This window comes from Fistularia commersonii, chromosome 32 (assembly GCF_037954325.1).
Source record: "Fistularia commersonii isolate RoL2024-O1a breed Wild chromosome 32, RoL_Fcom_v1.0, whole genome shotgun sequence".
Taxonomy (NCBI): domain Eukaryota; kingdom Metazoa; phylum Chordata; class Actinopteri; order Syngnathiformes; family Fistulariidae; genus Fistularia; species Fistularia commersonii.
Window position 1 is genome coordinate 3,156,102 of NC_141315.1, and position 14,933 is coordinate 3,171,034.

Below are 14,933 nucleotides of genomic sequence, written 5' to 3' on the forward strand. Positions count from 1 at the left end.
ATCCTCCAGCTTTTATTTGCCAAAGATGTGTTGTGAATGCTAAGTTCACTGCATCTGATATTTCTGGACTTAGATACTGCAGTGCTTGACCTTCATTATTTTATTGTTAAATCCCCAGCTATTCAATCCTACTAAAATAAACAATAATAATCACAGCTTGAAACCCTAAATTAAAATGTCCAAGCACATATTTTTTAGATTTGGCCTGTAAGATTTTGCATGCTCCTTGTCCACTTGAATCAATTAAGTGTGGAAGTGCAACACTGACACATCTTGACAGTTCTGCACATGATTTCTGGCTGTTGCATTCAAATGAAAATGTAGGCAGACTGCCTCCAGCACAACAGTTGTATGTTGGCTTTGCATGCAGTATTTGCTTCTGTTTCATGAATATAACACACATCCAGACAGTGGTAATCACAGACTAAGTAGATGGACAAAGATCGTAACACAGATCATCATTTACAGAGACAATCTTAAACTAAAAGTAATTTACCCCAACCAAAATGTTCAGGTTTTTCATGGTTTCACACCCCATTACACTGCTCAATAGTAGTAGAAAATATGTATTTATTTTTCTTGTAACCTGTGCAAGCAGAATCACAATCGGTTTTTCACTGGCCTCGATTCATGAACTTATTTTCAAATATAAATTTATCGACGGACACAAAATCAAGTAAAATCCATGTTACATACCTGGCCGTAATGGCTATCTTCACACCTCCAACCCAATGGCCAAAGGTTAATCAGAGACATCTCTGTCCTGTTTAGATATCACAATCATATAAAACTGATGGCATTTTTAATTTGAACTGTCCTTTGGGGCCTAATCTGCAGATGCTTAGTTAAAGACTTGGGGAGAACATGGCATCACTCTTTGCAGTCTCTGCCTCCCCACTCCAGCTTACTCTCACTTCAGCAGGCCTCCACATGATGCAAAATGGTCGGTGATGACAGATCAAGCGACATCTTAAAAATGTCTGCTTTTGCTCAGCAGCCCCTCTGTATAAAATGAGGCCAAGCACACAAGACTCCAGCTGATAAATGTCCCATTTCACAGCTCACACAGAATGTGGTTGCGTGCGTTCAAGTGTGAGATTCCCTCTGTTTGTGCATACGTGCCTGCAGATTGAAATTCTCCATGGCAATTTCTTTTTGAAAAACGTGTATTTACTGTATGCTGTCATTCAACAAAAAAATATACAATCCAGCCCTCTGAAAAACACAAACCTGAATCAATCTCCAGTGAAGATTTATATGACAGATTTTCCATTAGTGAAGGGAAGGATTGCTCCTCCAGAAAGGAAGGCTTCATTTGCCCTTTCAGCGAGAAAATTGTGCAGGAAATATTTTAGGTCATCCCTCTGATGACGTTATTTGTCAGGATTGATTTATGGTGTGTGTGATTAATCAGTTATGCTTAGAAAAAGACATTTGGTTACTCAAAAATGTACATTTACAAGATTCTATCATACAAAACTCACAAAATGCTGAAAATAGTTGACAGATTCTCACGTAGAACAGGAAAAGGCAGAAACTGAAGGCATGATGATGGATTATTTTTCAGCTTAAACTTCTCACACACCCCATCTTGGTATCACAAGAGTAAAGTCCATGGACTCTAATTAGTGGAACATAGTAATTTATTAATACTATCATAAGACCTTGAAAAATATGTCACATCTTCGAACTAATTTTTTTTGTCTGGAAACTACAGTACATTGGCTAGGAGACATGCAAATATGTGCGTATTTGTATGTTACGTAAGTATTGGGAACGTGTAAAGCCCCTGGTAAAACCCCCTTATATTTTTTCAAAGGTTAGTCAATGGCAGAGTGAAGTTACCTGTGAAATTAATCAAATATCAAATATCAAATATTGAGAAACTGACGATGCCATAACCAGATGAAGGAATTTAAGAATTTAAACAAAAAAAAAAAAAAAAAGAACAGCACAAATCACATGATGCCATTTATGTTGCTTATTGGTCTTAGGTGGGACAACAAGATTTTGTGTAGACAAAAGTCAGAAATAAAATATAGGAGGAAAGTTCATTATAAAAAAGACCAAAGACCAAAGACAAAGTGATCTTCAAAATTTGAAGCTCGAGATGTTGTACTTTAACTGTCAGTATTTGTGGAAGGAAGAAGTCTTGATGATTCAGAAGGGAGCTACTCTGAAAATCCCTGAAATACTGACCCGAACCCCCCAGGAGCTAAATTGCTGTGAAATGATAGCTGGTAGGATTCAATCAATTCTGAAATTTGACATTACAGGAAAATTGTGCTGCTCCTCCACACACACACACACACACACACACTTTTTTTTTAAATATTCCCGTTTGCAATGAGACAAAACACTTCAAAGGATTTAATATTTTGACTCTGGAAATGTCTTCAAACACGTAATAGTCTTTTTATATTTCTTATTCTTACAAAAATGATAGTGTTTCCAAGGCACAATGCTCAGATGTTGGCTCAACCCTAACTTTGACCCAAGCAAAATATTTCATAAATTCTAATCAAAGTCAAACTCAAAAATACAGATGACATGTTCACCCAAAATTACCGTATTCAAATCCTGAAATATCTCCTGACAGCCCTATTTAGTATTCTGGAATGGTACACATCAATACAATTTTTAGTGTTATTATCTGTATGGTGAATGAAAATAACATCCCTGCATATTCCAACCACACACAAAAGGAAAGGTGTACAAGACAGTGGTGAGACCAGCGATGATGTATGGACTAGAAACTGTTACAATGACCAAAAGACAGCAGGCAGAACTAGAGGTTGCAGAGATGAAGATGTTGAGGTTCTCTTTGGGAGTCACCAGGATGGATAGGATCAGGAATGAGTCTATCAGAGGAACGGCACATGTTAGATGTTTTGGAGAGAAGGTCAGAGAAGCCAGACTGAGATGGTTCGGTCATGTACAGAGAAGGGATAGAGAATATACTGGCAGACGGATGCTGGAATTGGAGCTTCCAGACAAGAAGTCTCGAGGAAGACCAAAGAGAAGATTTATGGACGTAGTGAGAGAGGATATGAAGGTAGTTGGTGTGAGAGAGGGGGATACAGAGAATAGGGTTAGATGGAGAAAGTTGACTCGCTGTGGCGATGCCTGAAGGGAAAAGCCGAAAGAAGAAGAAGAAGAAGAAGAAGACATGAACCTTTATTTGGGATAGAGCCCACACTGCCATCCCCTCTAGAGGGTCTTGGTGTCTTCATGGGCCCGCATCACAGTGTTACCATTATTTTCACACCTGCCCTGTATAATCACACTACGTTGGGAAATTAAGTACAGGGGTGGAAATACTAACAGTTAAATGTATCATACCTGTTTAAAAGATACTACAGCTGTGACTTGGTAAATGCAAAAGATTGTTGTCTGAGGCTTATGAAACTTTACATGCTTTTTTGATTAATTGTTCTCTTGATCCCAATAGGTTTTTGGGTCAAAGCTGCCTACTTCTTGTGGCAGCCATGTTGGGTAATACAGGTTTACAAAATCTTCAGTGTTTTTTCGTCCTGTATGTGTAATTAATGGGGAAAGGCCTTCAAAAATTCAGTGGCAATTGATGCCAATTGATTCCTATTTTTGTTTGTAGTTGTGGATAAATAGTACATAATCAAAGCCATAAAAAGGAGATTTTTATTTCGAAAAAAATGAGCAACAAGAAGTTTCTGAAGCAACAAAACAGTGGCCTGGCAGATTCCTGCAGGGTGTTAGAAATGGAAAGTGTTTTGTTCCATTCCCTTTTTGTAAAGGCCCCCACTGAGAACAACCCTATTAAAACCTCTTTTCATTCCAGCAATCACTTCATGAAGCTAAATAAGGGGATTTCTAGTTCAGTGGATGGAAGGGAATGCTGATTTAATCATGGGCTGCACGGGCTGATTTATACTAACAGTCACCTTAATTGACTTGGCTCTGTCTCTGTTTCTTTGCTGATGAAAATTAGGCAATAGGAAAAGCATCCACAGAAGGTTAAGAATTTGAGAAATGCATAAACACACACAGTCACAAACACACAACATTCATATTTTTGTACATATTTGTGATGATACTTTGAAATTATAAAAATTTGGGAAAAAAAATCCAATGGCTTCGCATTTTTAATTAAGCAGTCCCAGAGGTTTTTAGTGTGCTTTTTTTTGTTGTTCAAATTAAGTAATAGATGCCAATTTTAAATTGTTTCTAATTATGATTATTTGAACAATATAAAATGGTCTTTGTAAAATTTTGGTTTGTGATTGGTTGGTTCATAGCAATATTCACTGATAATTAATTTAACATTATTTATGTTTGGTTGCAACTCCAAACATGACTATGACTGAATTAGTCAGCAAAATGACACACTTTATATCTACAAAAAGGAATTTTGGATGTTTTTTGGATTTTATTGCAATTGCAAACCCAAACAATTTAAGGTCTAAATCTAGTCAAACTGGACTTTTCTATTTTACAAAATCCAAAACAGCCGGGGTCACACGCTGCAGGGTTTATTCAACTGCTTCAAAACAAAGCAGGTGTGAAATCACTGTGCAGAAAAACGAGAGGCCCTTCACCCTGAGGGAATGGCAGAAGCTGTGCGGGCGTTGGCCACACCTCAAGTTTCAACCAGAGGACGAGATGGATGTGACACTGCTGGCTGCAGCTGGTTGGATGTTTAAACCCTGTCAGCACTAACACTGTTGATGTTCCCCCTAAGGGGTGCTTATCAAGAGAAAAACATAAAGATGGAAAAAAGTGTCACATCAGGCTGGGAGTTAGGCCCCAACTGACAAAAACTTCCCCTGCTGTCAAATAATATTTGCTATACAAATTTCTCATTCTTCTGTAATATTTCAAACTTCACTCAATGTCCCAAACATACAAAATACATGCAAAAATAACAGGAAGCTTTTAAGATCCTCATACAATTCCTTATTGTATCTAATTTTTGGCTTATTATTTTATTTTTCACTCATTCATTATCTATACCCCTTATGCAGCTGTCATTTAGTGAGAGGCGGGGTTCATCCTGGAGCGGTCATCAATCATTAACAGTGCATATAGAGACATTCACTCTATCATTAAACACATCTGGGCAGTTTATTGTCTCCAATTACTCTAATGATTATTTTTGGGTTGTGGAAGGATACCGGATAACCTGGAGGAGACCCACGCACACACAGGCACAACATACAAACTCCACACAGAAAGGCCCCCCTGTCAGGATTTGTTGTACTTTTAGTATACTGCTCCAATAAGTCAGGCAGAAGGACAAAAAATGGATGAATGCAGTGGGGCAAAAAAGTATTTCGTCAGCCACCAATTGTTCCATAGGTTCTCCAACTTAAAAAGATGAGAAAGGGCCTGTAATTTTCAGCAGAGGTACACTTCAACAGAGACAGAATGAGGAAAAAAAAAATCCAGATAATCACACTGTCCAATTTTTAAAGAATTTATTTGAAAATTATGGTGGAAAATAAGTATTTGGTCAATAACAAGTTGATCTCCGTACTTTGTTGTATACCCTTTGTTGGCAATGACAGAGCTCAAACCTTTTCTCTAAGTCTTTACAAGGTTTTTACAAATTGTTGCTGGTATTTGGCCTATTCCTCCATGCAAATCTACTCTCGAGCAATGAGGTTTTGGGGCTGTCGCTGGGCAACAGAGACTTTTGACTCCCTCCAAAGATTGTCAATGGGGTTGCGATCTGGAGATTGGCTCGGCCACTCCAGGACCTTGAAATGTTTCTTAGGAAGCCACTCCTTCGTTGCCCGGTCGGTGTGTTTGGGATCATTGTCATGCTGAAAGACTCAGCCACATTTCATTTTCAGTGCCCTCGCTGATGGAAGGGGTTTTTCACTCAAAATCTCACGACACATGGCCCCGTTCATTCTTTCCTTTACACGGATCGCTCGTCCTGGTGCCTTTGCAGTAAAACAGCCCCAAAGCATGACGTTTCCACCGCCATGCTTCACAGTAGGTATGGTGTTATTTGGATGCATCTCAGCATTCCTTCTCATCCAAACACAACAAGTTGAGATTTTGGCAAAATGTTCCCTTTCGGTTTCATCTGACCATAGAACATTCTCCCAAGCCTCTTCTGGGTCATCAAAATGCTTTCTAGCAAACATTCGACGGGCCTGGATATCCGCTGTCTTAAGCAGGGGGACACGTCTGGCACTGCAGGATTTGAGTCCCTGGCGGCGAAGTGTGTTACCGATGGTAGCCTTTGTTACTTCGGTCCCAGCTCTCTGCAGGTCATTCACTAGGCCTGTGGTTCTGGGATTTTTGCTCATTGTTCTTGTGATCATTTTGACCCCAAGGGGTGGGATCTTGCATTGAGCCCCAGATCGAGGGAAATTATCAGTGGTCTTGTATGTCTTCCATTTTCTAATAATTGCTTCCACAGATGACTTCTTCACGCCAAGCTGCTTACCTATTGCAGATTCATTCTTCCTAGCCTGGTGCTGGTCTACAATGTTGTTTCTGGTGTTGACAGCTCTTTGGTCTTGGCCATGGTGGAGTTTGGAGTGTGACTGAGGTTGAGGACAGGTGTTTTTTCTTTTTTTTTTTTTTTTTGCTACTAACCAGTTCAAACAGGTGCCATTAGTACAGGGAACGTGTGGAGGACAGAGGAGCCTCTGTGGAGAGTAGAGGTCTGTGGCTTGTTTGTAGGTGACCGAACGCTTATTTTAACGTGGAATTTACCAATTAATTGATTAAAAATCCTACAATGTGATTTCCTGGATTCTCTCCCCCCATTCTGTCTCTCATAGTTGAAGTGGACCTATGACGACTGTTACAGGCCTCTGTCATCTTTTTAAGTGGGAAAACTTGCACAATTGGTGGCTGACTAAATACTTTTTTTGCCCCACTCTATGTAGGATCTCCATTAACATGATAAAAGTAAAAAAAATAATCAATGCTATGGTCAGAAAAATCATGTCATTATTATATCATGAGAAAAAGAGAGTGTGTGTAATGTCTGGAAAAAGTCATTGCAGTTGTAAAATGACTTAGCAGAAAACCACAAACCTAAAGGGACACCTCAAGGCCAAAACACAGAAACTGAAATGTTTGATACTGTGATGTTACTTTTAAGATATTTCAAGCCAGTTACCGAGGGCAAAATTATGATTATCATCTCACACTGGGATATAGCAAGATGAAGCTGGTTTAATGACAGTACAGCAATTAAATTTGTCCTCTGAGGCTCCTCCACATCTGTGCACCCATATTGATTTTGCAAGTGTTTTCGAGGTAGTCAAAGAAATCATATGTTTGCCAGTGTGAGTAATATTTTTGTCTGCTGTTATATTCCAAATTATATGTTGTCACATCCATGGAATTAGATCTTATTTGCCAAATGTCTGGGCAGAGGGATAAAAAAAGAGGGACTTTTGTGAGTGCCTCAGGTCAACTTCCGTTTAGCAATAAAAAGGCTTTATGGTAAACCAAATACTCGGACAGTGGGTTTTATACCCCATCTTGATGAAAATGGAAATGGAACATATATTCATATATATTTTGATGCATCCCAAAAACCCATGCAAAATACTTTAGGTAACACATTCCAGGAGTGTGTCAATGTTATACAGTATCTAACTTTCTGTCCCCTTAACAGAGAGGTTCAAACTTTTAGGTCCCAAACCCCAAATAAATTTGGCACACAAGCATGACACCACCTAAAGTTGCAAAACCATATTATTTTGCATGTAATTTATTGCTGATTTTTTTTCTTCATTTCAATTTGGTTTTGAAAATAATCTACCATTTTCTTAGCAAAAACATTATATATTTAGGACACCAAGCGCTGATTGACAGAAATAGCAAAACTTTGGCAAAATACAGCAATTTGTCCTCAAAATTGTCTTCATTTTCATTTTTGTGGCCATATGAGGATAATTGCTATTTCTAACCATTGAGGTAAAAGTATATGAATTATAATCCCAGGTGACCCCCCCATCTGTGTCACATGTCACCCCAAGGAGTTCCAACCCTGACTTCGGGATCCCCTGTTTTTGATGCATACATCAGCACTGCAATAATTACATACCCCCATTTTCCCAAAATAAAACCAGCTGCACACATATGAAATATGTTATGCGCAAGTATTATCAGGTGGAGAAAAAACAAACATCACTGAGGTATTGAGGCAAAGGTGTTGGAGTGAAAAACGACAGTAACTATGTTAAGCTGGAGAAGTTACGTATCTGGAAAGCTCCCAAGAACAGTACTCAACATTAAGAGTGCAATTTTATTTGCTGCAGCTGCTGATTACAGGTTTGTTTTGATGCTGACTGATCAAGCTTGTTAGACTGATAGAGGTGGTGATGAGTGCGGGTGATTAATGGCCCCTTGTCAAAACAGGTGTGCAGAAAATATCTGGAAATGGCCAAGGTCCCCTGGAATAGTTAATGTACTGAATGCACAGCACCTGCTCCCGACTGCAGAGTGAGCGTTGAAGACTATTTGAAAATGAAAACATGGGACTGAGAAGGTCTTTGCTTCATGCTGCTATGTATTTTAATGAGAATTTAAGTAATTTCAGCATTTTGTGTTCTTCTATCACCAAGATCATTGCTCGGTGATAGAATAGTGATACTTTCTCTGCAGAAAACAGAGAAGTGATGGCAAGAGAATACTAAGCTTTACAGACAGCTTTCAATTTTTTTTTTATTTTCCAGTTAGATGTTAAGATTTCTTTCTATGTAATGGGGCAGCAGTATACCGACTGGACCCAATGTGACATGTGTTCACACTTAGTGGTTGTATTCTTAACATGGAAATGTGCCACCAAAGGGCCCTCGATGTCATAAACAAAAAATGGTCCTGTTCTTCTGGAATTTTTAGTCGAATAAAGGTGAATGTAGGTTAATGGATTCTCTAAAATAAATATAATTTTGGAAAAGGTAATACATTAGAGTTTTGTTCACACTGTAAGAACTGATTTATCTGTGATCAGTCTGGGGCACTGCAAAGTTTGACTTGTTGACAAATAAATATCAAGTTGTTATGAATTTAAAATCACTGCTGCTGCGGCTCTTGAATTTTTCCTCTTATGACACAAGTATTACATTGTTGGGATGTTTGCCACCATTATTATCCTGTTGTACAGGTGACGGAGGAATTAAAATGGGCATTTCTAACTTAATGTAAGAAGGAAAATACAGATGATTATTGCCTTGGACATTGGATGGTTCTTTGGCTTGTTACCCAGGGATACTTGAACCAGGAATTCTGAGTCAGTATTCCTAGTTACACCTACTTTTTTATCATGCTTTGACAAGTCTAAATGCTCATTGTTAAATTTTATCAATTTGCCTTTTGAACTTCACATTCTTTCTTTGTTGCACCTTTATCAACATGTCTGTTTTATTACATATTTCAACATGATATGCTCTCAGCCCTCCCTTAAACAAAATGCCATGAATTAAATAGTTGTTTCAAGAATTAATCTTCCTTGATATGCATTTAGAAAAATGTCTGTGTTTGAATGAATGCCAGGGAAATGATTAACTTAGACCACGATGCAGCTTTGCCATTGTAACTCTATTGCATTATCACATTTGTTATATGTAAAATTATGAAATATTCTAAACGCCAACAGTTCATGTCTAAACTCCAACTGGTTGTTGTCTGTTATATGAGTATGTCTCTACCTGTGCTGACTGCCTTTGCCAATCGGCGCAGCCTCCTCTGGTGCGTCTTGCCCTTGTAGTGGATCTGTGCCTGAGCACCCGAGTTCAGCTGAATGTTGCAGACCTGGCACACTGTGGCGCTCACACTGCCTTGTCGACGCTCCCGCTTGGTTCTGTGTCCTGACGTCGCCCTCCTCTCCTCTTTGTCATCGTCCTCCTCAAACTGTCCTTCCTGACTCTTGGGTGGAAAACTGCTGTTCAACTGCTCGGGCCTCTTGGGATGCTTCATGTCTAGAAAATACATTTCACATATTATTATACATACCTAAGAATATCGTGTTTAAACATGCATTAGAAACAAATGATAAATGTTCCTTTTGGATCCAAGAATGCAAAAAAAGTTGCTTGATCAGAACTACTTGTCTTTCACACATTAATCAATATATTTATTGCCTTGAGTCAGACAGAAGCCTGTCTGCAAGAAAATGTTTATTCTGGCTCCAATAATTTTTTTCTAGCACAACTTGTCTCTGCTCAGCCAGATTTGATATCGAAACATTTGTACATTAAGACAATGTCCACAAATGGATATCATGGTATAAAGTGACACAAGTTTACCACACCCCAAATCGTCCCTTAGTTGTTTGGCTCTGACTAAATTATCAGCTTATGAATCTTGTTGAGCCTTTGTGTTTTTTATTACCCGTAAGTTTTGAAGTAATGCAATGTCACAGTAGAATTTTACCATGACCAACGTTTTTGGGACATCCTGCCAGATCTAAGGGTGGAAAAGAAGGGTGAAAAGAAAACCAAAGACCTACTTTTTACATGTGAATTTCTATTCAGTTTGGTTTATGTGTTTTATCTTCTTTTATGTGCCCTAGATTTATATATTTGGTATGATTTCTTATTCATATCTCATATTTATCTCTTCATATCTAATTTTTGCATTGTAATTGTATAATATTTCACTTTTGATCACATAGCTTTCAATCAGTATCAATTATCTCTTTTATATTACCATTTTTAGTTTGACATTAAACACTTTAAACCACTCTTAAGAGTCCAATTATTTGTACAAGTTTACCACGTTAACAATATATAAATATTGACATTATTTAGATATGTAATTATAAGTATTTATATGGTGGTGATCTCATTAGAATCATTACTGGTAGATTACATGTGGAATGGTGTGTGTTTACAGTATATGTATAGCATATGAACAGTCATCTAAATAAAGTCTGACAATTAGTAAATACATATTCCAATTCAGAATGTGTGTATGTTGCCAAATCCTCCACAGGGGGGCAACAGAGTAGCATGACTCAATTTTGTAGACTTGTGTTTTTTCTTATTCAGGTGTTTCATTCAAACTGAGATATTCTAAATGCCATTATAGAGACCTTTTCTTTTTGGGATTTTCTATTTAACGTATTCAACCTATTACCTTGACAGACATTTTGGCTCAAAAGTGGCTTACGATTTGTCTTGATCTCATGTAAGGTTGAGTCCTTTCAGCAGGGGAGCCAGTGTCACAGTGTGCAAATTTTAAATACATCCAAGAATCAAAGTGTTTAAAATCTTCAACACCTCTGAAAAGAAACAGCTATACCACAGCTATGCAGGCTTGGGTTCAGTCGACAGATAAGTACCTTGTTTCATGATATCTCTTTATCAGATAATAAAGCCAATTCACAGAGCACACAGAGGCACATGTTTCTTCATGAGAGCACACAGCCTCCCTACCTGCAACGGCTAAGCAATTATGGCACACTGAAGGCATAAATCAAGCTGCCGCTAATGGCGGGCTGGATTGTGAATACAGAAATGTCACCCCAAATGAATTCTTTGTTTTGACGCCGCTCATGTAATCATCAATTAAATCCTCACAGTATTGGACATTTCATCCTCTGTCTCACTGAAAACACCCCCTGAGCTGAAACCATTATTTGTAAAAATCATCTGTCAGTAAAAAAAATTCAATTTTGCGGGTACAAAGATAAAAGTAGGTTGGAAATTTTCCTTTTTAACTGGAATTTATTGGCGTCGAACCAACAACATGGACTTCAAAGCTGGAGTCTGCCACCAGGATTATTTGAATGATGTGCTACTGCCATATTGCAGAGGGGTAATGTGCCGGTTAAAAGGAAAACTTCTGCCAGGTGCTCAACAGTGATTGTGTGAAAACTCTACAATAAACAGTTGTACTCTGTGTGCTCGCTCCAATATTTCAAGGACAGGTACTTCTTTATTGTTTTTTTTTCCCGTACTTTTACGTTATACTGTTTATCTTTTTAAAATGTATTGGTATTTGCATTTGTTTGCTCTATTTTAGCGAACATTTTTTCATCTGTTACCAGAAATCAGGCTGTACACAAAAATATGTACTGATTCAAAGATGCATTCTTTCAAAAATATGAGTTTAAATCACAAATCAGATCATAAGAGAACACTCTGTTATAATGCACTTTTGGATGTGGATGTAAACCAAGAAATGACAATCTAGGAAAAAGTAAAATAAAAAATTAATAAAAGCAGTTACAGAAGCTTTGACGGTATTAAATCCTACCTTCACATTCATTTGTACTGAAGGAAAAGATACTCCAAAACATTTTACTCCATGGTAAATATAAAAGCGTGTATTAGATTAGATGCAAATATGGTGTTAAATACATTTTTATAATGCATTGATAATGTTACAAATAAGGACAAGGTAAGGATGAGGACAAATTTCTTAAGTTACTTCAAAAAGTATTCAGATATTTCTGTAGTTAATCAGAATTGTCCAAAATAGCATTTCTGATATGGATGAGTTTAATTCATGCTACATTTCAGCTCTTATGAGATAAGAGTCTCTGGTAAACTCAGTTTTTAGCTAATTTATATTGAATAAAGAAACTCTTAGTGACTAGAGTAAATCTGCATAGTATTTAGATGGGTTTAATAGCTGGTCTGGGTTGAATCTTAGTGAGTCTATAACCTGTGTCAGTGACTGGAACCATTGACTGGTCTGTAGTTACTGAACTGTTAGCACCTGACAGCCACAACAGGCCTCTCCACCCTTCCGCTAACCAAGATCATCTGGAATTTGTCAACTCCTACCTCCCAAACTGTGGTAGACCGCAATGACCATATATACCGGAGGTGTAAGTGTGGTTAACCCTTGTGTGGTATTTGGGTCTGTGGGACACGTTTTCACTTTTGTGTGCGTGTTTGTGTGTGTGTGTGTGTGTGTGTGTGTGTGTGTGTGTGTGTGTGTGTGTGTGCCCACAGACCCGAACACCACACAAGGGTTAAAGTAAAGACAAGTAAAGCCCACAATATGTGAAGGTACGTCACCCTCTTCAGCTACATTGAGAGATATACTGCCATGTCAAGCTATGAGCTGAAAGTATTTTCTCTTGTAAACCAATTCTATTAGCCATTGAAACCTAGAAAGAGTTGCTGTGACTTCTCATGATAATTTTGTGGATTTAAAACAATTGCAGCCCAAAACCACAGGCAGCACATTATTATTTAACATACCATATATCCTATTGCATAGAAAGTCTATCTGTCTGTCCATCCATCCATCCATGTATCTATCCATTCTAACTGTTTGGCTCAATTGGAAAACACCTGTTATAATGGTGTGAAACTGTGTAATATTGAGAGTTTTTATGCTTAAAATTCATTGCTTATTAAGACATACAATTAAACAGTTCAAAGTGAAACTTCAAGCTTCATATGAAAAGTGACTATTTTGAGGGTGTTTGAGTCCAGTAACACCTGGAGGTTACCCACAATTTCAGCCAACAATATGTCTGATGTGTAAACCGGTAGTGTCAGCATTTAAAAACTATTAACGTCAATCAGTGATGAGATCTTTTTTTATGGTAAATGATAAAGTCAGTCTGCTCCACATCATGCTTTCATTATTAGGGGCCAAGTAAAAGCTGAGGCAGCAATCTCTCTCTCTCTCTCTCTCTGTCCCTATCACACACACACACACACACACACACACACACACACACACACACACACACACACACACACACACATTTTTTAATTTGACCAAAATAAGATTAATCAAACATGTCTAAATATTGCAAAAGCACAGAATATTCACAGCCTGCATTTCCCTCCTCTAAATAGAATTCTAACTAATCGCATGTGTCATCAGGCAGATAAATATTTATAGTGGGAGTTGAAATGAAAATAGTTCACCTGCTTGGGAGCTACGTCTTTGCTCAGTGGTCTACTAAACATTCTCAGCGAACAGCCCACTCAACATCCGTTCTTAACAGACAGCGACAGCTGCATGGAAATGACCTCCTGGACTGGAATGAACTGCTCTATCAAGGGATTCACTCATTGCTCCAGAGTGATACCCTTCAGGTGCGTGACTGCTCAAATAAGGGGTCACTGACATGGTGAAATGTGGAGGTGTACTTGCTGAAATAGATTTGTGTTGAACAGTGAGAGAACAACTTCCTGTTTGGTATTAAGTGTGTGTAAAATGCACTGTGAGGTATGGAAGAGGAGTGGGTTCCTTTTGTTGTAATTTCTCACTGCAAAGACAAAGTTGTCTTGAGACAATTGCCAAACTATTGAAATATGTTTATTAACAATGTCCATAGTGTTTTTTTACACTGTATCTTTGCAGCCTTTTGAAGAGCATACAGTAGCTCTGCAGCTACTTACAAAAAAATTCATTAATTAAGATTGTTTTAATACTAGCATGACATTGTGGCTGGCATGGGAAAGCCTTCAGCACAGTCACATAGTCTGGCCAGTTGGGTGCGGAGCTGGCAGGCAGTTAAGAGAATAAAAAGACCTGTTCAACCTAGAGCTCCTCTGGCCACCCTAATGAGCTACCTGTCTTTATTGAACTTTGATAAATTTTGCAAAAGAAAAAGGGAAAAAAAGTTTTGTTTTGGCACTGTGTGGCATGAAAGGGTTATGAGGCTAAAGGCTGAGCTTTTAAGGTACTAGGAGTTATTAAAGGAAAAAAGAAAGTGAAATTATGAGGTGTAGCCTTCAGGGAAAAGGAAAAGCTATGCATTTGCCTCGTTTCCCATTTCGTAACCTGAAATTATTCCAAAGCTTTATCCACAAAAACCTGACAAAATTGGACTGCCCTTCAGGAACCAAGAACAATCAAATCAAGCACCACATCAGGCTAATAAGCAACCTAAGCATTTGAATGTCTTTCCCCACTTGAGACGAGGACATTTCTAGGAAACTGAAGGTCTATTTCAGGTGTGTCAAGATGTGGAACAATGTCTTCGTCGTACAAGTGCTCTGATG

The 14,933-nt window shown here is 38.2% G+C and overlaps 1 protein-coding gene across 3 annotated transcripts in view; it reads right to left on the reverse strand.

Moving 5' to 3' along the window:
• LOC147215145 (zinc finger protein 385C-like) overlaps window positions 1–14,933 on the reverse strand; it is a 58,535-nt gene that overhangs the window by 26,689 nt on the left and 16,913 nt on the right. For all 3 annotated transcript variants that reach the window (XM_086139408.1, XM_086139409.1, XM_086139407.1), the window contains one exon: window positions 9,663–9,932. In XM_086139408.1, the coding sequence (XP_085995534.1) occupies window positions 9,663–9,932 (270 nt within the window). The remainder of the gene's footprint in view (window positions 1–9,662; window positions 9,933–14,933) is intronic.